The following is a 26,524-nucleotide window of genomic DNA, read 5'->3' as shown; positions in this document are numbered from 1 at the left end:
ATGTTTTTCTCCAATAGTTCTGTTGCTAATGTGCACTTTTTGGTATTGACAGAATCGTTTATTAACTTGCATGCTGCCGTAAGTATTTTCCGGCAACCTTTTTTTTCTAAATGACACGGGGCGTTTAATAAATAGTGATCTAATTTTATATTATTGACATGAGCAATTTATAGAAAACCCACAGACAATTTATAGACCGATAGTTGCTTTGGTCTTTGGGTATCCTACCTTTTTAGGGATGAAGATACGTTTTATTTGCCATTAAAAACTTTTATGTTATGTTGAACGTGTGGGCCAATGGAGCGTGATTTTCCGTAAAAATTTTCAACCAGAAATTTTGCATTTGGTTCGGCTCACCCGATTTCCATTATTAAAGCATTTGTTTATAATTATGAGGAGCATACCCGAGATTCTTTCCTCCTATGGGTAAATTCAACCAATGTCGAGGTCTGGTTCGCTGTCCTGTCCCCGTATGTTTCTCTAAAGTCCAAACAAAGCCACATGACCAACTTGTTGCTCATCAGTGTTTTGAAGGTCTACTTTTCGCACCTGAGGTGCAGCCTATTTTGTTCCTTGCGTTTCGGTGCTTCATTGCATCTTTTTAACTTGGTTCCTTTTTGCATGTCCTTCTCTAGACATTTTCTCCTCGCGGGAGTTGCAATATTCTGTTTGTTAGAACCGAACTCTGTTCGTACAGTTTGTGGTGAGTAATTGAGGATTGGCTGGCAGTCTAAAACCTAAGAACACTGAAAAAGGAGTTTTCAATATCATCTCTCTGATTCTTGCTCGGGCTCTGAACCCTTGACTTTGACTGTACTAAGTCAGTCATTCTACGTTTAACATCGGAGAAGGAAGTTTAGACGCGAATCCGGATAACAGTTCATCAACTGTTCTGGAAAATCTTAACAAATTTGTCAAAAAATTAATTGTTCGATCTTATATTGGTAGAGGAGTATTTTTATTAGTATTAGTTTTTTTAATTATAAATCTGCCTAACCTCTAGCTTGGTTCAGCCAGGCTATATTTTCCGACGCTGTGCGCGTTTCTCTTTTTTGAAAAGACAATCGACAAAAAGGAACGAGAACGGCACCTAGTCAGTTGCGATTAAACAAGCAAGGTAGGATTTACTTTCCGCGTCGATACATTAATTATTTAAATTTTTTAGCAGAAATTGAATGAAAATTAGTTTAAGCATTATTAGTTACTTTTAATTATTATTAAATTATATGCCCGATATACCTTGTTTTAGGTCGAACTTTTACGAAACAGTCTCTTCCGTACACGCATAAAGGTTTCCCAGGCGCTGGAAAACTTAGTGCAGCACGTCGAGACTTATACCGAGTTCGATCCTTTACTGACGTCCACGCAGCCATCGAATCCGTGGGTCAGCGAAGACACCACGTATTGGCAGCTCAACGCACCTCTGTAAGTTAAAAATACATATTATCATTGACAATTTTCTACGCAGTTATTAAACATTTTTCCAGCTGGGAATACAGTTTATTCTGTAAATTACTGAGTTGCAATAACAATAATAGCAAATAATAACGATAATAACTATAATAGATTAATTGTTTAAATACAGTTAAGATCATTCCACCAAGAACGTTGTTAATGATAACCTGTTTATAGCCAAGCTTGATCATCCGGCCGTGGATGTACTCGGTATCCAGTAAACCGAGTGGATGAATATTGGTCCTCTGTCTAGGTTCACAACTTGTAGGAACAGATCTTCTGGATTTCTTTTACGTTGGGTCTGTTTCGCTCACGTTTCGCTAAACATTCTGTTGAATTCCTCAGAGCGCTGTCTGAAACAGAATCAGCAATTTGTTTGACGGCCATAAATTCTTTCAACATAAGTGAGGTACCCTAACAAAGTTGCGCCCTTGTACTAAATTTTTCAGCATGTTGTCCTTTTGACTCGATGTTAAAATATTTATGAGTAACTCGATATAAGTAGGCGGGACCAACCGAAACCGAAGACAATTTCAGCATCTTCGCAGGTGCAAGCCACAATTTCTGTTTTACTTGTTGAATGCCCCTCTGGCTTATTCAATTCTGCTTTCAATTTCCTTCTCTGAAGACCATTCTTCATAAAGCCAAGTTCCTAGGTACCTAAATTTTTCCACGCGTTCTACAGTTTTTCATGATACATTGTCGTAATTACTTTTTGTTGTTTGATCTACGTGAAGCTTTTTATTGACCTCATATGCATTTGTTTTTTCCCACTGAATCGACTGGGAGAATTATTTTGTACAGCATGTTGTTCTTTTAACTCGATGTTAAAATATTTATATTTATATTTAATATAAGTAGGCCGGACCAACCGAAACCGAAGACAATTTCGGCATCTTCGCAGGTGCAAGCCACAATTTCTGTTTTACTCGTTGACAAGGTGTTCATTTGTTTATTGAAAATTGTATTTAAACAGAGAATTTGATCATATATATTTAGTTTGCTTCGTTTTTTAAGAAATTTGCTTACAGATTATCGAATTTTCACATACATTGCCGTCCATTACCAGATACTAAACGGTCCGCCTGGTTTTAAGTACACAACATGAATTTTAGATCGTGTTTGTTTAGGACCACTGCTATTCATTATACTTACTGTCAACTTACGCATTTAGGTTTGTTTATTTGACTTTAACGTTTGTTTGTTTGGTTGTGAGACAAATTTTGAACGGTCGTATGGTCAGTTTGGTACAGGGAGACCTAAAAACTTAAGTCAAGCAAGGGGGATAAGTATAAGAAAGGCAAACAAATATACAGAGTGCCCGGAAACTACACTTGCAAAGTAATACAGGCAAGGTTCTAAGGGTAATATAAATATAGATTTGCCTTTTTCTAAAATTTAAAGAGTTCAGAGTTCCTCATAGATGGTCCTTAGACATTATTTTTCTGTTCACGTCGCAGTTTTAGTCAATTTGAAACTTAGGTCTTTGTGTTATTTACAAAATTCATTGTGTCGGTTGTTCTTAGATTCGAGTTTTCTTGGAATAACGAATTTGTCTATTAAGCATTGTACATTTAATATAATTAAAAATATCCAAGAATTCTGTTTCTGTACTGCTTCCTTCTAACTGTGTAGTGTGCAGTGTGCAATATTGCAAAATTTTTTAAAACCTTTACCGTTTTTCTTTGATAATTTCCGGAATGCGTGACATGTACAATGTTCCAAAAACATTAAAAAAAGATATTCCTCTTTATCTCACATTGACACTGACACTGTACATACCTCAGTTACGCGATTCTCATCTCATTTATACTTATGGTGAGCCTATACAGCTTGCATTTTTTAATAAAAAATTAATTTATTTCATAACCAATATACATCAAAATTGTAATTATTTTGTACCAATAAAAGTCAATGGACTTGAAATTAATTATTTGGGTTTAGGTTTTGAGCGCAATATTAATTAAATTCATTCATTTGGCCGAAAGTATTTCCAATATCAAATTGGTGCATTATTAAATGCTATTAATATAACGTAAACAGGAAGTCAATTTTACATTTAAATTTATTTGTTACATAAATTGATAAAAATTGATAGAAATTTGCAATTCGTTGTACAATTCGTCCAATATACAGAGTTTCACAAAACTGATGTACCATGCGTTCAATTTATCTTGATAACATTTTAATTAGCTGTAACTTTTTTGTTTTTAGAGACATCAAGGTAAACAAAAAACAAGTAGCCAAGTTTTTTTCCAAGTGCCGTCACTGACTGCAACAACAATAATTATTTACAAATAAAACTAGAATAAAAACACTAAATATGACAAGACACACTAAAGTAAAAAATTTCAAAGAGTGCCGTGACTGACTGCAACAACAATAATTATTTGCAAATAAAACTAGAATAAAAACACTTAAGATGCCAAGACACACTAAAGTAAAAAATTCTTTAACTATTCTAAATACCACCATTTTCCTGACCACATTTGTCATCTCTTTGTCTGATTGATTAACTGATTGAGTGCCTCTGAAATCCTTTGCCGAAGTTCCGACATTATTGCAAGGAGTTCTGTGCACGTGATTTTTTATGTGTCCCCAAAAGAAAAAAATTCATTAAAGTTAAGTCGGGGTTGGTGGCTGACCAATTCATAGTTCCGCAGTTCTCTATCCAACCTCTAGGATAGTCCATCTAAAGAAAATTTTTAACTTGCACAACATTGTAAGGAAGGGCGCCGTCTTGCTGTCATCAGATCTGGTATATTTTGTTCTAGATCTTCTATATATTGTTCAATTTGGTGCTCTAAGAGTTGCAAATAATGATCTCCATTTAACTTTAGATCTATATCGGACCAAAAATATTAATCTATGACACCACACCATACATTAATTGATTGGTCCCCTGGGTTTTTATTTCATGTATTTGTCTTGGATTATGTAAAGACCAATATCGTGTATTTTGTCTGTTGCAACCCTTTCTTGTCGTGAACGAACTTTCATCAATCAATAAAATGTTTTTCGAAAAATTATTATACTCATGGTGTCTATAAAAACCAAAAAAAAAACTGCATCTTCCTTCGACATTGTTCTGCAATTAGTTTCTGAGTTTTACGAATTTAAATGCATTATATATATATATATATATATATATATATATATATATATATATATATATATATATATATATATATATATATATATATATTCTTTCAAACCTATGTTAATTGATCCCCGAGAAATACCTGTCCTGGAAGTGCTTCATAGAATTGTAATATGTAATATGTTATTTTCTTTATTTAAAACATTATGATTGCGGCATACCTTTTTAGCATTTAATCCGTTACCGTTTTCTGCAAATTTCTTTGTCAGCCTTGGAAATATCTGTTTTGAAAGAGCTCGGCGCGCTGGATAAAGTCTAATATACTGACAACGAGCTGCGGTTACACTTTTATTATCCACAAAGTATACTTGAAGCATAACACTTTCGCGGATGCTAAATTCGCGAAAAACCACTTTAACAATAATGACTTGGACAATAATTCAACCTTCAACATTGTTTACTAATATGTCAAACATAGACATGTTTTTATTTGTCAGTTAGGGTACTCTTTCAAATTATTAAAGACATATATAATATACGGGGTGTTCCATTTGAAAAAATTTGATGTAGGCTTATATGTCAGAAAATTGATAATGTTTTGGCTACTAACCCTACATTTTGTTTTTTTTGTTTACGTTGATACCTCTAAAAACAAAAAAGTTACAGCCATTTAAAATGTTATCAAGATAAATTGAACGCACGGCACAGACAGAAACTATATTTTTTTGTAAATAAAAGGCCCTGTAAATTAATACATTTTTAGACTATATAAAAAATTCTGAAATTTTCTATTTAATATTTGAAGTGTTTTGGATATAAAAATTATTTTTAGAAAATTTTACACAAACAGCTATCAAGAAAATAATGAACCATTGCCAATGTGATCACATGAAGTTTCAATTATCGCATAGAGGGTATTTACAAAAATATAAACATTTTTCAAATTTTTTTCTAAAAGTATATTAATATACCATACCTATTTTTTACTGATTCGGAGTTAAAAGCAAAAAAAAAACAATACAATTCAGTTTAAGCAAATGTAACTGCTTTCATTAAGTAAACTTTGGAGAGTAAGTTTTGGCAATGCAATTATATAGTATTCACCAAACAATTTATCAAGAAATGTTATGTTATATTGATATGGTTACAGTAAGAACATGCAGTAAATTCAGTGAGCTGCTAATTTTTTTTTTCTGTTTACTCGTAAACGTGCTTCTATAAGTTGTGCGTTATTACCTTTAAAAGTGTTACCCCTAGTACCTCCTGAAATGATATTTATATTTTTCTCCGTTGGTTATTGATGTATATTTCCCAGTTGCATTATTTTGCAGGCAATTGCCTCTATTAATAAATTTGGTAATAAATCCTATTGCATCCGTATATTTTGCTTTTTAAGCCCTAATTGATTATAAATGGTATGTCATTAGATAAAAAACTTCAGACAATAAAATATTCACCTTTTAAAATTCGTTATTTTAAATATCAGATTTTTATCAAAAATTATTGCAACATGGTTAATTATTTTCATAATATGATTTTTTTTTCTAATTTTCTAATCTATTTATTAATAAAGTTTTAGCTGTCTATATGGGCTATATCATCACGTAAAAGAAACTGACATCTAAAACACAAATTTTAAATTATTGCCAATTTTCAACAATAAGGTCTTCTGGTTCAATAATTTTTTCGGTCTTGCAAACGGTTTTTGAAAACTGGTCTTTTTTGTACATCCTTGCACACGCCATTTTTATTTTTTTTAAATACTTCCCGACCCGCCAGCCCCCCATTTTCAATAGGTCACAGGGCAAAACTGCATGTATGTGCCAAATATGAAATCGATTGGTCCAAATTTCGGACACATAGCAATGTTCAAAAAACAGTCGAAAATCGCGAAGAAAAGTTGGATGCCGGCGTCGGATCGAGGCCATTTCTTACTTATGTACCTCGTGAAGGGTTAAAAAGGAGGCAAACTTTAATGTTGTAGCTCCAACGATTCGAAAGTTATTCAGGAAAAACCAAAAGACCAGAACGGAGAACGGACAGACAAAAAAAATTTTTTTTTTTTGACGGTGATCATTTCTGTACTAACGGACCCATAGGACCTACCGTTACCGAGATATAAAATTTTTATAAAACTTCGATTTCATCAATTTTCGAAAGTAACAGGAATTAATAGAATTGATAGAATGTAGAATGTAGTAGATAGAACATGGGCTAAGAATATGGAACAAAGAAATCGAAGAAGCCATTAAGAAAAAGAAAGTTTCATATTTGAAATATCTACAAACAAAAACAGATGAGAGTAAAGGGCAATATAACCTAGCTCGTAACACTGTCAACAGATTAAGGAAACAAATACAACAACAGTCTTGGGATAAATTCATCAGCAACGTGGAAAACGATATGCATGGACAACAAGCATTTGCTTATAAGGTAATTAGACAACTCAATAAAACTACAAAAGATCAGGCAAGCTTAAATATAATTGACGAACAAGAATGGACTAAACATTACGAATCTCTATGGTATAACCCAGATGCAGTAACACCAGAAGAAACAGAAAACGACGATATTTATGTGGGCGATAGAATAGACATCGAAGAACTTCATGAGGTAATGAAAAAGATGAAAAATAGAAAGGCGGCGGGTCCAGACAACATCAACATGGAACTCTTGAAATATGGAGGACCGATATTAAATCTAAGATTATTGCACCTGTTTAATGAATGCTGGCGAGAGTGCCAAATACCTAAAGAATGGCAAGACACCCAAGTCATATCAATATTCAAAAAAGGGAAGAGAAACGATTGCAACAACTACCGAGGTATGTCTCATGAACTCTATATATAAAATATACTCTAAAATTATCAACAACAGAATAAAAGCAATCTCAGACGCCATTCTATTAGAAGATCAAAATGGGTTTAGGAAAGGAAGATCTTGCACTGACAATGTCTTTACTGTGAAACAAATCATAGAAAACACCGCGAATACAATATTCAAACACACATCGCCTTCATAGATTTTGAGAAGGCATTTGACAGGGTGGACAGGAATCTTTTGTGGAAAATTATGCGCCTCCGAGGATACCCCATACATCTGGTGCGAACAATAAAAACCTTGTACGAAAACACCCAAATAACTCTAAAATTAAACAGTGGCGAATCCAAACCCATAAAGACAAACCAAGGCTTAAAACAAGGATGCAGTCTGTCACCTTCTCTTTTTAATATCTACATTGACCATATCTTGAGAGAATGGAAAAGACAAACAAAGAAGGGAATTAAGATCGACCAGAACGACTATATGAATTCCCTTCTATTCGCAGACGACCTCATACTGATACAAAACAATGAAAATGATCTCCAAAGCTCTATACATAAACTGAATCTACTGTGTAAGGAATACAATATGACAATTTCGAAGGAAAAGACGAAAGTTATGGCCTTTGAAGGTATGTACTCGGTAAGAACAAAGATTGTTCTAGACAATCAACCATTGGAACAGGTGTCTCAGTTCCAGTACCTTGGTTGCGAAGTAGGATATGACAGAGATAATGATATCTCTCAAAAACTACGTAAATTTGAATATATATGTGGAACAATCCAAAGAACATTAAAGAATAAAACAAGGAAAGACACCAGAATAAAATTCTACAAAACTATGGCAACTCCAGTACTCCTATACGGTTGCGAAAGCTGGGTACCAACAAAAGCAGAATATAGCAGAATACAAGCGGCCGAAATGAAATTTTTAAGAGGGGTGAAAGGTTGCACACGACTAGATAGATTTAGAAATGAAGATATCAGAAACGAATTACAAATATTTGCAATGACAGATAAAATAAAAGAATATAGACGCAACTGGAAACAACATGTAGATAGAATGCCTGATGACAGAATCCCGAAAATAATAACAAACTACCAGCCAATAGGCAGAGGAAGTGTAGGTCGACCCCGCCGACGCTGGAGGGATGTATGAAGCCGGAACAGACTATAAGTCTAAACCGTGAAGAGTAGAAGAAGAAGAAGAAGAATGATAAATTTTAACAGCTGGAAAAAATTATAAATCAATTTAACCCCCAGGACTAAAACGTGCGAAAAAGTACCTACAACTGGGCAGAAGTCGAACTGCGAAATTGAATAAAAAATGCGAAATTAAACTGTCGGTTATTGCTAGCAACGCGCAAAAATAAAATTTACGCCGTTCAACTCTAATGATTTATTCATCGAACGGGTTAATCCCTACGATATTTACCCGACATTTCATTGGGAGCGATTTACATTTGATGCAAATTTTATACACTCAAAAGCGTAGGAAAATTAGGACGCCCGAATTTAAATTAACAATCAATTTGGACCGGAAACAATTTAAATGCGATTAGTTTAACGGAAACATACGAAATTTCTGTGGAGTCCGTTTTTTGCCACATTACTTTTAAGAAAACGTGAAATTTGACTAATAATCCGCGGCCCATTCTATGACCAATACACCCTTTATCCCTAAATTTTTTTTTTCTAAATATTTGTTAAAAAAATTAGAATGTTAGTGACCTTGTTCTTTTAAAATTAAATAAGACGCTAGTTTCTCGTTATTCAAAATTATTAATTTAAAATTCAATAATTATTAGTATATTCGAAGCAAAAAGTTAAATATTCTAAAAATTCATAATTTATTAACTTTTTGATAAAATATAAATGATTTTCTTACCTTTTTGCCTTTTGTAATCCTTGTAAAATATTCAAGTTTGAAGCAAAACTTGCTAGCCAACAATACCACGCACGATTAGGTCCAAAAGAAAATAATAATTAGTCTCCTTTAAACTTTACCAAAATATTGCAAGAATATAGAATTGTTCATTTTTTTAGTAGATGCAAATATTTTTGAATACATATGAAACCCGGAATATAACTCTAATTATGAAATGAAATCAATATTCTAGATAGTTTTTGAATGTGCGAAGATGGCAACACTTAATAGACATTTGACGAACGACCTTTAGTCACGAGTTTGTTTTAGCACGAGCAGAGCGCCGCAGTTCAATTTCATTCAAAACTAACCAAAACTGATAATAATTAATAAAATCAATAACAATTATTTGCCATAATTCCGACGAATTGCATTTTTCTGCAGAGTTGAAGTACCAACAGAAAAACGAGTTAGAAAATGGGGCCTCTCGATGGAAGATTTGCTGTCGGATCCAACTGGGGTTCAGGAATTTACCAACTATCTGAAGAAGGAGAAAAGCGAGGAGAATATACTATTTTGGTTGGCGGTCAATGAATTGAGAAGATCGTCACAATCCCAGATTATTTGGAAAATACAAGACATCTATAAGTATGTAACACCATGACATAGGAAAAAATATCTATTAGCTTACAAACTAAAAATATATTTTCTGCTGCTTTTAAAGCAAAAATTAAAATTTCCATTCACTAATCGTTAAAATCTTTCACCGACAGAAAAAACACAAATATAATCCCGGCTTAACATTTCATTTAAAAAGTACTCAAATTATAAAATATATTTAGTAAAATACAAAAAACAAGTTTTACTTTGTTTTATCCCTTTGTGTTTTTAGTGAATACGTAAAATTGGGATCGCCAAGGGAGGTAAACATAGATAACCAAACGATGGACAAGGTTTTGGAAGGGATGAAGAATAACAGCAGGTTTTGTTTTGACGCTGCTCAAGAACACGTTTACAATTTGCTCCTTAAAAAAGACTGTTATCCGCGATTCATCAGATCTGATTATTACAAGAACTTGCTGGCCAATGGGATCCAACCATTGCAGAAAAAACGGTAAGTTTCCACTTTGAATGGTTAAAAACGTATATGTATCGGGTTTAATTTTAGTAAAAAGTAAAGTAATAAAAATTAAATGAGTAATAATAAAATACAGACTAATTTTGGACAGTCAATAATATTAACAGACAATAATATTATACAAACCAGTTTTGGAAAGTCAATAATATTTATATTTTAGTCACTAAAATCGTTTTTGAAAATATTAATTTTATTTTTGACTAAGGAGTTTGATCCCAATAGAAAATATGACTAGGCTAATGCAGAGCATAGTAAAAATTAAATATTTGAATTTTAAGGTTTTGTTTTAACCTCAGTAAAACACGCGACCAGAATTGCAACACTTTGGTTCTTTAACACAGAGAACCAAAGATGCTTGCTGTACGTTTCAGGACTGTCTTCAAAGTGCTGGAAAATATCTAGCTGCCTTTCTTTACTGAGTATCTGACGACGTGTTTTCTTTTTGTAATGCAGGCTTAACTGCCTCCTAAACTGATGGTAGATTTTGTAAAATATTTTTTCTATTCCGTTCTGTAAAATGCCTAATTATACAGCCATCTAGTGAGCGTAAGTTTCGTTTCCCACGGATCCGAACCACTTCAAACATTTCTGACGGTCGTAGAAAAAGTATAACATGCAACACGTTTGATTAAATTTTTAAGCCATTCGCTTATTAAGCACTCGCTCCGCTGGGCTCCGCTCGTGCCAAATAATATACACACTTGTTGCATAATATACTATTTTCGCTGGAGTTTGCCTCGATGGAAATTTGTTCAACTAGTTTGTAACAGGTGTAGCTTAAGGGTATATTCTTAGGCTAATTTTATTTCAAAAATAAGCTACATACTGAAGATGAAATAATAAAGAAACGCGTATTTGTAGACCTCTCTTATTATATATCGTTGAATTCGGCTTTCAATGGTTTATTTAGACATAGCATATCGGTGTTTGCATTTGAAAAAAACGACAAAGTGTTAGGGACAAATCGCACGTTCCGGCAACATCGCATACAACCTACACCGCAACATCACAGCTGAGAATGAACCGTTTCATTTTTGCGTTCTGTGTTGCTTTCAAGGTCTGTGTTCGACCCGGGTTCATAACAATATATTGTCAAGTCAATAGGTGTACGGTTCATTTCAACTCAAAAATCACAAGAAATTAAGCTACGAATTTAGAAATCGGACTCAGGTGGCTTTTACTTGATGAAAATCCATTTAACACAAATTAAATTAGAACAAAAAATGTTCAGATTTTCACAGTTTTTAATGCTTTATGGCAGCTGTTTCGTGCCAAATACTGATAAAGGCCCGGTATTGCCGAAATAGCTATCATAAAGCATTAAAAACTGTGAAAATCTGAACATTTTTTGTTCTAATTTGTTTGTTGTAATTTATTCTAAGTTGTAACATTAAACCACTCGACACAAAGATTTTTTTTTATTTAAAAATCTAAGTTTTGCAAAATAAATAAACGACCAGGGTATCTTTTTTTATACGCGAAGAGAATTTTAAGCAAGATTGAAAAGCTCAGTTTAATCAGTTTAAATATCGGGCCAATAATGAAGATGAACGTCAACAATTCCAAAACGTTACGTTTACATCTCATACTGTTATACACCGTAGTACTAAATCAGTATTAATATACACGGTGTTCCATTTAAAATATAAAAGTTAGTAGTGACCACAGCGAAATGCAACTTTTGTGTTTCCCTTTTTGTTGAATCTCTTCTAGCTGCTGAGATAAGGTAGTGATACTTCATAATCGGGTCACCCTGTAATAGCTGATAAGTGGTTTATCAAAGTATTGATTTGGCCTCTTGCATTTCTGCAAAACTTGAAGCTTGATTTGCTCTACGTTTTATACCTTCTGCACTTGTTATTAGTTTATCGTAATGGGAGTCAATTAACTGACATAAGGTAATGATTATAAATTCAAGTTCCTAGATCTCGTTGCACAATTTAACAATGACCTTTATTCTCGTAAAAGCTTAGAAGTTATTTCCATTCAAAGTTCCTCGTATATTCGCATCGTTACTTTAAAAATACGAAAGTTTCTAGATGCAAGTAGATTTCGTACAACGTCTCCCGGAACACAAAAGATGAATAAAATTTTATTACAAGGTAGAGAGAAAAATACTACTTCGCTCTTATGGTACAAAACATATTAAATTGTGTGCACATATTAAACACAGAAATAAGAACTTTGTCCTACGTATTTCGAATACCTCGCTGGATGTGGCACCCTGCCAACCAAATTTTGTTCTCGCCATATGTTCTGATAACAAAGATATGCGTCTGAAATGTATAGAAATATGTGGGACGCCTTTTTAAATTTTCACGCCCACATTTTCAATAGAGATATCGGAATAAATACGCGAATTTCCCTTCGAAAGAGATTGAAAATTGTGCATCCAGTAGTTTATTGCTTTTCAGATACACGCGAACTTGAAACGATTTCGGTTTTAGGGATTTATATATAATTTGCCACAATTTACGAAGTTCATAGGTTCAAATAAATTCAAAACAGACCTATACGCAACAAAACATACTTACTTCAAAATCGACTAATTTATTTTTGAAAATGGAAGACTGGATTTTTTCTATAAAATTACTACAGGCACAAAAAATTGATTTTTGCTGAGAAGTACATATCTTTCCAGAATTTATCATACAGATTTTTCGCATTTTGATATTCATCGTATATTTAGCAAATGGACGTCTTATTACCTAACCTGATATTTGCTACCACTATCACCAAACAAAACTAACCCGATATTTACATCCAGGTGTAATGGATATATTAAAGTTGTTTTAAGAACAGTTTTCGTTTGGTTGCTTTTATTTTGGTGTTATTTAGCTTAAAATAAGAAAAAAGATTCATAGAAACATGGGTCTTAAAACTTTTTGTTGCCAAATGCATGACGTCAATATTGCAAGATTTTTTTGGTACCTGTTAATGATGTTAAACGTTCTTCAATTATTTCCAGAGTTGATACTTTAATCCTCTCTGTTTAATTTGGCAACAACTAGCTATTTATGTATTTAGATCCGCTACGGGTCGCCCGTCAAACTTCTAGCCCACAGCGCCATTGTCACTTTCCGATCAAATTATAGACAGGATTTTTTCTACAACACGCGTTTTTATAACAAATTTTGAATCAAATTTAAATAACTCATTTGTGTAAAAAATCACACAAAAAACTTAAAAAGGGAAACTTTGTACTTTTCATGCGATTGTAGAAGGTTAGTGTATTATGCAACAAGTGTGGTAACCGTTAGTTTTTGAGTATATTTTCGCAAAACAACACGAATACATTGACTGACATGACCATCAGAATTCACAAAAGTCAAAATTCAAGCCGTGCAGTAAAATCTCCGAAAACATCTGACTGTTCGCAAACCCGTTCGGTAATATCCCGGAAATGTCCGAAGTGACTTGGTTCCGTGGGACAAGAAACTCACGTGGTAAAGTGACGTTTCCCGCACGCTAGATTGGTGTATAATTAGAAATTTTACTGAAGGGAGTAGAAAATAGTATATTATGTAACAAGTGCGGTAAACGGCATTTGACTCGCGAGTTTATTTGACACAAGCGGAGCGAGTTTTTAATAAACGAGTGAGATAAAAAGTTTACCGAACGTGTTGCATACTACACTTTTTCTACGACCGTTAATTTTTGGGTACATTTTCGCAAAACACGAATACATTCACTGACATGACCGTCAGAATTGACAAATGTCAAAATTCAAAGCGTGGGAAATATCTCCGAAAACATCCGATTGCTCCCAAATCCGTGCGGTAAAATCCCGGAAATGTCCGAACTGGCTCGAATTCATGGGAAACGAAACTGACGTGGTAAAGTGACGCTTTCCGCACGCTAGATCGATGTGTAATTACGTATTTTACAGACAACAAAAAAGTGGTCTATTGTGGAAATGGATACTATTCCATTTAGGTAGTAGAGTTTTTGAAGTGCAATATGTGCACCAAATGCAAAAATCAATTTGTTATTATATTTTAAATTGTAGTAGAAAAAAAAATGGTTAAAACCGTAACACCCTACGCAGCTCGCCCTACCTGGAATACCAATAAAACGTGAGACCTGAATTTTAAAATCAACCGTTTTGTTACAAATAAATAATTTCTTCCTAAAATCCTAATTATGCCTTGATCAAGCGTAGCGCAAAGTCGTTAACCACGTTCTCGAGCCAAATCGAATGATACCCGTACTTGAGTCACTCATTTATTAAACACTCGCGCCGCTAACTCGTGACTAAATCGTGGACATTTTTGCTTAATGTGCTTTTTCGCTTTTATCTCTAAATCGGTAGACTCAACTTGAGGAAAACATCCGTATCACCAAAAAGTTGCCAAGTTTAACAGAGAACGGTTTACTAGAAAACAGATGGGGAGCACAAAAAACTTGGAATCTGTTAAATTGAGTGCCATCCCCAAAAAATTCGTCAACCACTAGTTATACTTTTAATAACTTGTAATAACCTCAACACTTTCGATATATACTGGAGGTACCAAACTTCATTAATTTGAAAATTGTGAGAGAAAACTAAAGGTACACAAAAGTCGTACATGCGTATCTGAAATTTAATGCGTATCTGAAATTGAGAGACTACACAATAAGAAAATAAGTTGCCCGAATGCGAACATCAAAAGGCTCTCGGATAACATGGTTTAGTTGTAAAACTATAGGCTATAGCGCTTAATCTTTTCATATTTCCTTTTTGCAATTTTAGATTTTTTGGATTCGGTCAAACCAGGAAAAAGGTCTCATCGAGCACTACTTCTAATCCAACCCAAACTCAACAGATGGGCGGAGTCGCTGGTGCGTGTGGCCCCCTAAGTAAACGTCGCGGTAGCGATCGGAGCCTTTCAGGTTCCGCTCACGAAATTTCACATTTTGGTGTAGGTGGTGGTGTATCGGCTAACATCGTCAAGGAATCAAAGGTGCCCCATTCCCATTCGCAGAGCAATTTGAGCGATATTCCTTATAGGTAAGAAAGTAGGTGTACGTTTTAGATGCGCTAGCATGTCACGGACGTATGAAGAAATAACAATTAAGCTAAATCCAATTGGTATAAAAAAAACATTTTAATATGCATTTGCTCTAAATGCAAATGCAAATCTTTGGTATAGGCGCTAAAGCCAGTGCCGCTGATTGCTCTTCTGTATTTCTTTATACTTCGATTAACGCATCCATTATAGCTGCTGCAAAGTTAGGCTGCGAACCAACAAGTGCCCTGCAGGCTGCACTGCGCATGGCTTGTCATGGCGGTCAGTGTAGATGCGATGTGGACAGTGGTTCAACAAAGCTGATTTTAGAACCAATTCTTGTTAAAAATGACGCCCTCGCGTCGCGTTTCGCTAGCCACGATTTGTGAAGCGTCTGGAGTCAATAGAGAAATATAATATTATTTTGTTTTCTTATACGAATTTCCCAAAAAATAAAAAGTGTTTAACAGTGAAACTGGAAATTTAAATCGCAAAATATTTTATCGGTCGAAAAAATATACTTTATCTCCCCGAGAGAATGTCAACTTTGCAAACAATTTTTGGTTACGGGATTTTCGGCATTGGAGATGGCATTTTTTTTATGTCTTTAGTTTTATTTACAGGCGCAACTAACGAAAAATTGTTGGGTCATTATTGTTCTACTAAAGTAATTTTCATGCATTCTAATAACACTGTCAGCGAAACATACATAATGTTTAACAATAATTGACACATTCTCGCACTTTTCAAAGTAAAAAAATATATACTACCTAACATTTTATTTCATCTTCGAATTTTGATTATTGATAAAATCTTCCACGTATCCTTCGGTTAGGTACAAGATCTCAATCCTACGTACAATTTCAAACTATACATTTATATCAGCCCCCATATTAGCAAGAAGTGTGGCTGAAGTTTTTCGAAAACAATGACCAGGGTAGGTATCAGAATTTGGTAATTTTAAGTGTTTTGCTATTAAATTATGCATTTTTCCAATACAATTTATTCCGGTTATGGGTAAAACATGTTTTATTTTTATAGTTCAAAAACTAACTAAACTAACCACAGTTGCCCAGCGCACGAGTTGCCTACAAAAAAATGTATAGTACTTAAAATTGTTCTAAAATAAGTTTAGTTTAAAAAATAGTATGGAACTGGCTTAAAATGTTTTTTTTATATCAAGTAGTCACTGTAACTATAGAACTAAAGTGACTTTTTGCTCCTCTCAATTTTCCAGTTTATCGTTAGTAAGCAGTACCCCATCTCATTGGATAGTTGTGGCGACTTCATTAATTTATTTTTTTTATTGGAGAAATCGAGGCGCCAGTATCAAAATGCATGTCAGCTAAAAGTGGTGTGAAGCAAACGAAACAGGAACAATATCGGGAAATATGCTGTTGCCATATTTTGCAGGAAAGTCTAAAAAGTCTTCCACGTTATGGGCAATATATTCTACACTGTAATAAACATTTAATGTTAAGGAAACCGCAGATTTAAAAAAAAAACTAAGCTGGTGCCATATTTGGATATTTCAAGTGCTTACTGTCGTGAGGTTTTCACTAAAATGGCCGTCGATGACACAGACGATAAAAAGTCCATATTGGTTTTTAATGTACCATATAAAAAAAACGATTTTTTCCAGCTTCATATTTCGATTATATTGTTAAGTTTTGCAACCGACTAACATGGTTCGGGTTGGACAAACGCAAAGGTAAAATCAAATAAGTCGCTTCGCGTAAAACTTAAAAGAAATTAAAATGAATTTTGTCCAAAATAACAAAATCACTAACCATTTATGGTTAAAAATGTATGTAATGTCGATTATTTACATTTACGAGGTCCGGCTTCTCTTTTCAACTAACTGCAAACGAGCGCGACATTCCCCTTTTGTAAAACGCAGCACCTGCTCACAATAGGGGTGCGCATGTCCGAGGAGTTCTTGAAATACGATATGACATTTGTCATACTTTGACAAGTGTTAATTATTGTTAAACATTTAGTCATATAAGATTTCTTGAATTTTTGCTTACACGGTGTCATTGTAATGTAGAAAAATATAAGTTCTCGATCACCAAACTAGCATAGAGGTATTTCGAGCACTAGATGCAAAAATAACTATTTCAGTTTTGAACTTTTTTTTTAGTTTTGTATTCATTTGGTCTCAGAAAAGGTTGGTGGGTAAATTTACTTATCGGCAATCCTGATAATATTTTGTTGAAAAATTATTGCTACTGGTTCATCTGTGAAAAGAGCCAAAAATTTCGTTTCGTTTTTCTCCTTTTCTGATTTTTTTACAGTTTCAAATAAACTCTTTTATTATCTTTTTAATGATATATCTAATTCAAGTGACCCTATATTATTTGTTACATTTATTTTTAGTATAAATGTATGTTTCACTGAAGCCGCAAGTTCATGCTTTAATCATTGATTTAATGAAACAAATATATAGAAAACATATAAAGTTTTGTTTAAGTGTCAAAGAACACTTTTCGTAAATTCATAATTATCCCAGTCACGCATACACAATTTAGATGTAGGTAGAATAGTAGATGTAATGCTTCCTTCCAGGGGGGACCTAGACCTGAACAAATGCAGTTCCGTGGCTACTGTGGCGCGCGCCACTGCTACGAACTTTTCCAGCCCGTAAGTTCTCGAACCGAAACAGCAGATTGCGGTTATTTGATTGTCAGTATTGTTTGTTGATGTTATTTGTACAGAGATTTGTCCCGTCATCGAAAAGATGATACTTCACTCGTGTTTTTTCTTTATGCAATTGATGTCGTTTTGTGCATTCGTTAATAGCTACGTATACCATCATTTACATTTTGTATCGAAAATTGTTACACAGTATCGAATCAAAAAATTTTCTCTAACAATGAAAATCTAGTCTGCATCACATGATTTTTTTCATGTTATTTATGGGTATTACGTTCTGCTCCGCTACAAAAAATCATGTGCACTGTATCTGACATTTTCCAAACAAAGAAAAATTGTTTTTAAAGCTAGTTTATATGCACCTAAAAGGTCTGAGCAATCTACGATAAATCTATCAAGTTTCTTAATTTAAATAACTTTATTATACCTAAGTAGGTCAAAAATAATTTGTACTTGTAAAATTTGTATTCTAGTCTAGTGAATGAATTGACGGAATAGCCCTCCCTCATTTTTACAAAAATTATAGTATAAATGTGTAGAAACATTCCCAAATTCTTCAAAAGTAGATATGACCTTTGTACATACAAAGTAGTTCCAATAACCGATTTAACACTTTTTCGCAAAACGCAAAATTTTTAAAATCACCACCAAACTCACCAATCACCTTCATTGCCACGTGAAGGGGTGCTTTCAGGTTGACCAAAGGCCAAACGAACAAATCGATTACAGAGTCACTTAACGTCACGAGGTGACATTAGCAATCTAAATGTACATTTGCTAAACGGACTGAAGTTAATGTCGTGTGGTCTATTAAATATTGAACTGAAAATTACGTAAATATTCCTACATATGAACCGTGTGTAAATAATCCTTAATATATCGCATGTGCATTTAGTGCATTACCTACAAATCCAAATCGTCAATCTTAATACTTATTAAATAAATAAATATCTACTGTAAATACTTCTGGTGCAAAAATAATAAATTTAAAATGGCAATGGGATTGGTGTGCGTTTATAATGTGACTTCCTTTCGCAATCAGGCTAAAATACGTTATATCCTATTATAGTTGCCAAATATATAACTAGTTTTTTAGCAAAAAATAATTTCTGAATATGCTAACAACGATTTTAAAATCTGACTTCTGACGAAAATGACATACATGCTATTGACAATGTTAAAATAATCACCATAATAATGTATACTGTGTTTAAACTAGACCTGAACTAAATTATTTGTAGTACCCATATTGGGATGTTAAAAGTATATTAGGATTTTTTTTTGTAAATCTAAGAGCTTTGCATTTTTTTTTCACTTTTGAGAAATTTTTACAGATTCTGCTACAGGACTTATCCTTATTGACACTCAAATTGATGTGTAAACCCTGTATAAAATATGTGTAGCCAAGTTAACACTCAATTCTATCCACTTGCAAAGACCCAAACTCCAAGACCGTCTGGGGAGGTATATGCTTTTTAAAATAGAAATTATAATTTTTTCTTCGATTCGTATATTTTGAGTAATAATAATCATCATCTGGTCTTCCTGTTCTTTTTTCGATAGGTTCCCAATGATCTGCGTCCTTTTTTTCCTACAATAATCTAAATACAGTCTTTTCAATTTTCAGAACTATCTGATCTGAAATGTTGTAATGTTGTAATGCTGAAAATTTTAAATTGTTTCATGTTCGCCACGAACTATACGCAAATTCAAACATTTTTCTCATTTTCGTTTGTTTCCTTTGTGTTTTTCTGATATTTTTAACGTAAATATTAAATTGTAAAATGGTTCAATTTATATATCCGAGGGCACAGCAATTTTAGAAAAGTGTTCAAAAATATTACAGGCTTACTATGTTCTGCTCGCTCAACTCATAGATCCTAGATTTTAAAAATTTTCATCAGAAAAACTTACCCTTGAAGCATGTATTACCTATTTATGCTTAATAATGATATATAAGTGGCCCAAAATCCGAGGAAATGTATGTGAATTAGATACATTTGATTGAAGGCTACGGACTTACACTAGATTTTTTTTTTAATTTGTGACACTGTATACTCAAAATTTACTGCGGATATTCAGGTCAAATTTAAACACGCCGTTGAAGGCCCTACGTAAAACTTTAAATAACATAATGTTGATCGTTAACTACAATTTACTTGCGGCAAAGGATAAAGCGTGCCCTAACTAGACTGCACGTAATTAAGTTTGAACCCTGCAGGCCGGTAAACCAAAATGTCACCCTTAACAAACTCAACTAAAGGGACTTCAAAAATTCGGATTTTTATTTGCGGTCGGAAGAACGTGTAAAGTCCAAATACCACCATGTGAGGCGCAATTTTACTTAATTGAAAACCTCTTATTGATGCAACTTTGATATTCATTCGTTTTGGTTATGTTTCGAATCCAAAAAGTGAACTAAACGTAGAACCCGACACAGAAACGTGGTTGGAAATTCAAGCATCTTCAAAAAGTTCGACATGTTTATTATGTGAATACAATAAAGATTAATAGAAAAAAATAATTTAATAGCAAAAAGTTGTGTGGTCTTCACAATCCAAGCGAACACTTACTGACAAAATTAGTATTGTTCATAAAGTTATTTCGGCAATATAATTTGATCACAGGAATAGAATTGCCTGTCCAAAAATGTATAGAATTTTCTACTAAAAATTGTGTAAGTACAAAAAAACATTGACTTGCAAAACCAAATAGACGAGGTTCCTTAATGGCATGTAAATAAAGCGACAATTCTTCAGCTGTTTATATGATTTTTTTTCTTAGAATGAGCTCACGATTAATTCCTTTCACCCCCACCTTTAGGAAACGTCTTGTATGTAAGTGTGATATGCTATTGCTAAAGAGAAGTCTTGAAACTCCCTGTATATTGTTTGCAAGGAAACACGAATACATTAACTGAGTGATGCCTGACATGACCGTCAGAACTGACAAATTTCAAAATTCGAGCCATGGGTAATATTTCCGAAAACATCCGATTTCTCCCAAACCCGTACGTTAATTATTGGGCGATAGTTCATAATAAGTATATTATACAACAAGGGTGATAAACGGCATTTGAGTCACGAAAAAAAGTTTATCAAACGTGTGGCGTGGATACTATACTTTTTCTACGACTATTAGTTTTTGGGTACATTTTTGTAAAACAACACGAATACATTCACTAGCATGACCGTTAGAAATGACAAACGTCAAAATTCAAGGCGTGGGAAATATCTCCGAAAACATCCGATTGCTCCCAAACCCGTGCGGTAAAATCCCGGAAATGTCCGAAGTGGAAACGAAACTCACGTAATAAAATGACACTTTCCGCACGCTAAATCTATGTATTATTGGTTTTTTTTTCAACACCATAATTTAACCGATATTCTACGATTGAACAATGAAACGATATAACGATATTTTATAATATTTTCACACATGTAAGGCTGGTTGTAGGTAATTTCATGTAAAATCCCTAAACTAGGAAATCAACTTATTTTAGGAAACGAAAAAAACTTCCAAACAAAGCGGGGACACCGCTTGACAATAAAATTGGAGTAAAATCGTTTCATCCTGATTCGCAATGCCAGACGGCCAATAAAACAGCCCAAGATTTAGGTACTCTAGATAATGGATCGCCATGCACTTGCTGTAACATTGTGAGTGTTACAATTATAGATTCCGCATGAAACAAGAAAAATAATTTTCTTATACAAAAATTTTCTCCACGCTTTCGCTTCTTCGAAATTCGTGTTTGACTCTTTTTTGTTAAAGCAAAATCATTTATTGAGAAAAGCCATTCGGAATATTTAAATTTATATAAAAAATATTTAGTAAGTATTAAAATGTATTCATTTTCTGAAAATTCTTGGTCTCTTCATTTCTCAAAAATTAGGTTTATATAGGGACTAATTTTTATAAAAATTGGTTTACACCCATTTTAAGTTGACAGCGCCATTAAGATGATGACCACCATAACAATAATATTATGGAAAGTTAAAATCGATTCGATTTGAAAACCATAGACGCAAGTAAGTTTACTTCTATTTTTGGCTTTGCTAATTTCTAATTTGGTTCTCCGCATATTTAGATTTAGAGTTGCGAAAAGATAAGATATCACCAAGTTCCTGTCTACCTTTCCGCCTAGTAGATTTTTCAGCGAAGATAGGTGCATATCATCCAAAATAATGATTAGAATTATTTTTTCTCCTCCTTTCACTATAATGTCCAATTAAACACCGATCTAGTGCGCAGAAAGTGTCACCTTACCACTAGTTTATTAAGCACTCCCCCGCTACTCTACGCTCGTGCCAAATGAACTCGTGACTCAAATGCCGTTTATCACACCTGCTGCATAGTATACTATAGAAAGAAAAGAATCAATTAATTAGCGGAAATTATATGGCAATATAGTGTTTCTCCAATGACAAAATACTTAAACAATACATAGACTGAGCGGCAAGACAGAACAGTATGACCAGCCAATCGCCCAGATCTTACTGTTGCACATATTTTTTTGTAGGGAGTTTTTGAGAAAATATGTTTTGGGCGGTGTAACAATATTAATGAGTACTTTTTATAAAACTTCTGGATCCTCCTGGATCGGTTTTTGTTGAACTAGCTAACGTTTCGCCAATCATTATGTTGGCTTCTTCAGAACTTGACTGAAACTGACTCGCATTTTATTTACCCTGTACCTGGTTTTAAATTGTTTGTGGTGGGAGAAACCCTTGACAAAAAAATAAGTGCAATATATAATATAATTTGTCAAAATAAATAAGAACTAAAAGTTCAGATTTCAACGAAATTATATATTATGACATGACAATTGTTTCGACAACACCGTGTCTACGGTATATATAGTAGCAGGTAGTTTGTAAATATTACATTTGATAAAAACACGATGTTGTCGAAACAATTGTCATGTCATAATATATAATTTATTGAAAATCTGAACTTTTAGTTCTTATTTATTTTGATAAATGGATTTTCATAAAGTAAAAGCCTCCTCAGTTCAATATAATTTGTAATGTCCCACGACATAACTGCCATAGCTTGGGAGTGTATTGCTTGGGTGATTTCAACGTAAAAATGTTAAATGAACATATAACCGGAGTATTACGGTCGGGTGTTAATATTATTATTAAAAAGCCCAGATGACTGTGAATCTTGCTTGTTTATTTTCGTGTATTACATTAAAATACTTTTCAAGGTACAATGCTTAATTTTTCATTAATTTATATTGTCGACATTATTGATGACCGCCTCATTGGTTATTTACATACGTTTACGATGGCGCACCTCCTCATTTTGGTCGACAAGTAACAGAATTTCTCGTTCGGCAGTTCCTTAGCCAGCAAGGTCACCTGACCTTAATCCCTTAGATTACTTTTTATGGAGAAAGTACGGCAAACATAAGTTTATGCAGAAAGTATTGAAAACAAAACAAATAGTAGCTAGAATTATGGATGCCGCAGAAACTCTCCTGAGATTGTTACTAAAGCTACCACTTCACCACTATGTATAGTGTAACGGTTGGCCATTTTGACCGATTAATTCAAAAAAATAAATCATAAATAATTAAAAAATAATAAAATAAAAAATGGAGGGGTTTCCTTTAAATGTACTTTAAAATTTCAAATGCTTGTAGCTCAGTTAGAACAGCGCGTGTATATGTTCACTTGACATTTTAAAACTTGAAATCACACAACTTTGACATACTGTGCTTTGTTATCACTTCTTGTACGTAAATAAAAATGTAATATTAAATCTACACGTTAACCCTACAACTTTTGTATTACACTTTTTTTTTAATGTAAAACAAACAAACAAAATTTATAGTTTATTATTTATTTTTACTTGGTGGTTTAATTCGATTTTTGTACTGTGCATATGAAGGCTGGAAGACGAATGTCGGATAATTTAGCCAGAAATCAAGTAGCCTGTATTGTAATTTTCTGTATATACTTCTCCATCCACTTGTAGACCTTTTCAACGACGCACCAAAATACTCTTCGCTTTTCACTTTTCAATCGATGCTGCAGTCAACCAACTGTTCTGTCATTTTTGTAACGCAGAGTGAAAAAACCGACCATCGTGCCAGGTGCTTCGACGTCCGAAGAGGTTTGCCCGTGGGATGCCCAATCCTCTCCCATCCGATCTCCTGCATCAACGAGGCTTCGTAAAAATTCGACACATGTCGATTCGGAAAGTTCTTCTTCGGATGTCAGCGTTGGTGCTGCGGAATTGACGGAAAGGGTAAGCATCCAATTGTTATTTGCGTTGGTTTCCACCAACATTTCTAGTGGCCACCTAAAGCTAAGTTACACCTAAAGTGGACCTAGTAGTTCGTTTGATAGAGAGTAGTAAACTGTCCCTTAGGTCACTCTAGGTGACAACCGAACTTAGATCTCCTACAAACGCACCTCTAAATAAACCCAGATTCAAAATTATGTTAAGAATGTGAAAGGAAAAAGCTTTTTGCTTACCACTACCCTAAAATGAATAAGGAGCTGGGATATTTTGAGGATTTTTCAAGTTTCAGGTATACAAACAGTTCCTTCAATAGTTTACTAACTCGCATATTATGATTTAAAAATCTCATCACTCTTGCAAAGGGTGGGTCATATGAGCGTTGTAAGTAATATAATATATAAAAGAAATATAAAATATGCATCCAATTGTTATTTGCGTTGGTTTCCACCAACATTTCTAGTGGCCACCTAAAGCTAAGTTACACCTAAAGTGGACCTAGTAGTTCGTTTGCTAGAGAGTAGTAAACTGTCCTTTAGGTCACTCTAGGTGACAACCGAACTTAGATCTCCGACTAACGCACCTCTAAATAAACCCAGATTTAAAATTATGTTAAGAATGTGAAAGGAAAAAGCTTTTTGCTTACCACTACCCTAAAATGAATAAGGAGCTGGAATTTTTTGAGGATTTTTCAAGTTTCAGGTATACAAACAGTTCCTTCAATAGTTTGCCAAGTGTGAGTCATATGAGCGTTGTTAGTAATATAATATATTCTAAAATATCGAACATTTTGGAAGAAGACGAATTATTACATTGCAACTAATTTCTAATCTTTTTAACTTGCGTGCCCCTTGTGATGTTAAAGTGCCTCATATGTGGTATCCAAGAGGGCGTTTTTCTGTATTTTCCTTTACTATCAATAGGCTATGAGTTTATGAAAAAAAATACATATAGAAATTGCATCCTATCTACAGGACTTGGCGGGTGCAATTCTGCACTGCCTTTCCACACCTTAACTTCATTTTCCATGAAAATTTAATAGGATTTCGACATATTTTGAGAAAATACTGCCGTAAAATTCCGCATCCAAACAGAGACGATCTGTCAGCGGTCATCTTGTTTGTTGAAAGCCGCAAGGTCTTATGGGTCCAACGTCAGAATTTGCCATTAGAGCTGCCATTGGTTAAAAATGAAATTGTAAATCTCGCAACAGCTTTATTATGCCTTTCAAATGTATGTAACATTCGAACATTCACTGAGACCTCTGCTGTAAAAAACGTTAAACTACTTCGGCAGTAAATTTAAGAATAGCTGCGTTGTTTCAATATTAAAGGAAAAGCTTATCAGTTTCAAATCCAAATACAACTGAAATTGTTGGGTCGACGGATATCAGGCTCAAGATACATTAAATAAGAATTATTGATTTATTTCTTTATTTAATTAAAAAAGTCTACCAAACAGGCATCAAGCCCAACTAGCAGATAGGTTGTAGTACAAAGTATTAAATAGTTACAGAGGCATTGCAAGTAATGATGATATTGCGAAACTTAATCTAAAATTTAGACTAACATAAATATTAACTGTAATAAAAACAAGAGAATGGGAAAAGACTGAAAATAGTAATTATAGTTAATGGAACAATAACATTTTAACCTTGGTAATAGATTGCGAAAAAAAGTCCCAATAGCGTCGAGCATTGTACTTAGACCACATTAAGAAAATAGGTGAAAATTTTTAAATATTTGTTCTTGTTGTAGGCAGAAAAAATGGTGTTACTATGTCTAGAGTTAATACGGGGAATCAGAAAAATTAGTCTAGGGTTAGTTATAGGTCAGTGTAATCAAACAAGTTATTTAAAATTTTAAATAAAGTCATTAAATAATGGTAATCATGGCGATCACTACGAAACACATAACCAAATCTATTTAATAATATTTTATATGAAAAACTTTATGGCGATATACTCCGTCCATATTACTTATATCATACATATTTCAAAAACACGCTGAATTTTTTCCAGGCTATTAATGTGACAATTGTACCCAGAAGACCAAACTACTGATGCATACTCCAACTTAGACCTGACGTATGAGTTATACAAAATTCGTATCACTTATAGCTTATAGCATTTTGAGGCTTCTGTCAGTACCTTATCTACATGAGGAACAAAGGATAATTTCGAGTCAAATATTACTCCCATGTCACAAAAAGTGTTAGAACGGGCGAGAGTTTTATCAAAAAGATGAT

At 33.7% G+C, this 26,524-nt stretch overlaps 1 protein-coding gene across 4 annotated transcripts in view; it reads left to right on the top strand.

Annotated features, from left to right (window-relative positions):
• The window catches only part of LOC132702830 (regulator of G-protein signaling 11), a 161,104-nt gene that overhangs the window by 126,783 nt on the left and 7,797 nt on the right, over nucleotides 1-26,524 (top strand). For 3 of the 4 annotated variants that reach the window (XM_060671641.1, XM_060671643.1, XM_060671640.1), the window contains exons 8-13: nucleotides 1,250-1,425; nucleotides 9,689-9,892; nucleotides 10,137-10,358; nucleotides 15,115-15,372; nucleotides 17,939-18,013; nucleotides 24,103-24,283. In XM_060671641.1, coding sequence (XP_060527624.1) covers nucleotides 1,250-1,425; nucleotides 9,689-9,892; nucleotides 10,137-10,358; nucleotides 15,115-15,372; nucleotides 17,939-18,013; nucleotides 24,103-24,283 — 1,116 coding nt within the window. The remainder of the gene's footprint in view (nucleotides 1-1,249; nucleotides 1,426-9,688; nucleotides 9,893-10,136; nucleotides 10,359-15,114; nucleotides 15,373-17,938; nucleotides 18,014-24,102; nucleotides 24,284-26,524) is intronic. The other variant, XM_060671642.1, reaches the window with a different exon arrangement.

This window comes from Cylas formicarius, unplaced genomic scaffold, assembly GCF_029955315.1.
Source record: "Cylas formicarius isolate icCylForm1 unplaced genomic scaffold, icCylForm1.1 PGA_scaffold_6__28_contigs__length_40554024, whole genome shotgun sequence".
NCBI classification, from domain to species: Eukaryota; Metazoa; Arthropoda; class Insecta; order Coleoptera; family Brentidae; genus Cylas; species Cylas formicarius.
This window is presented reverse-complemented; position numbering and strand designations above follow the sequence as displayed.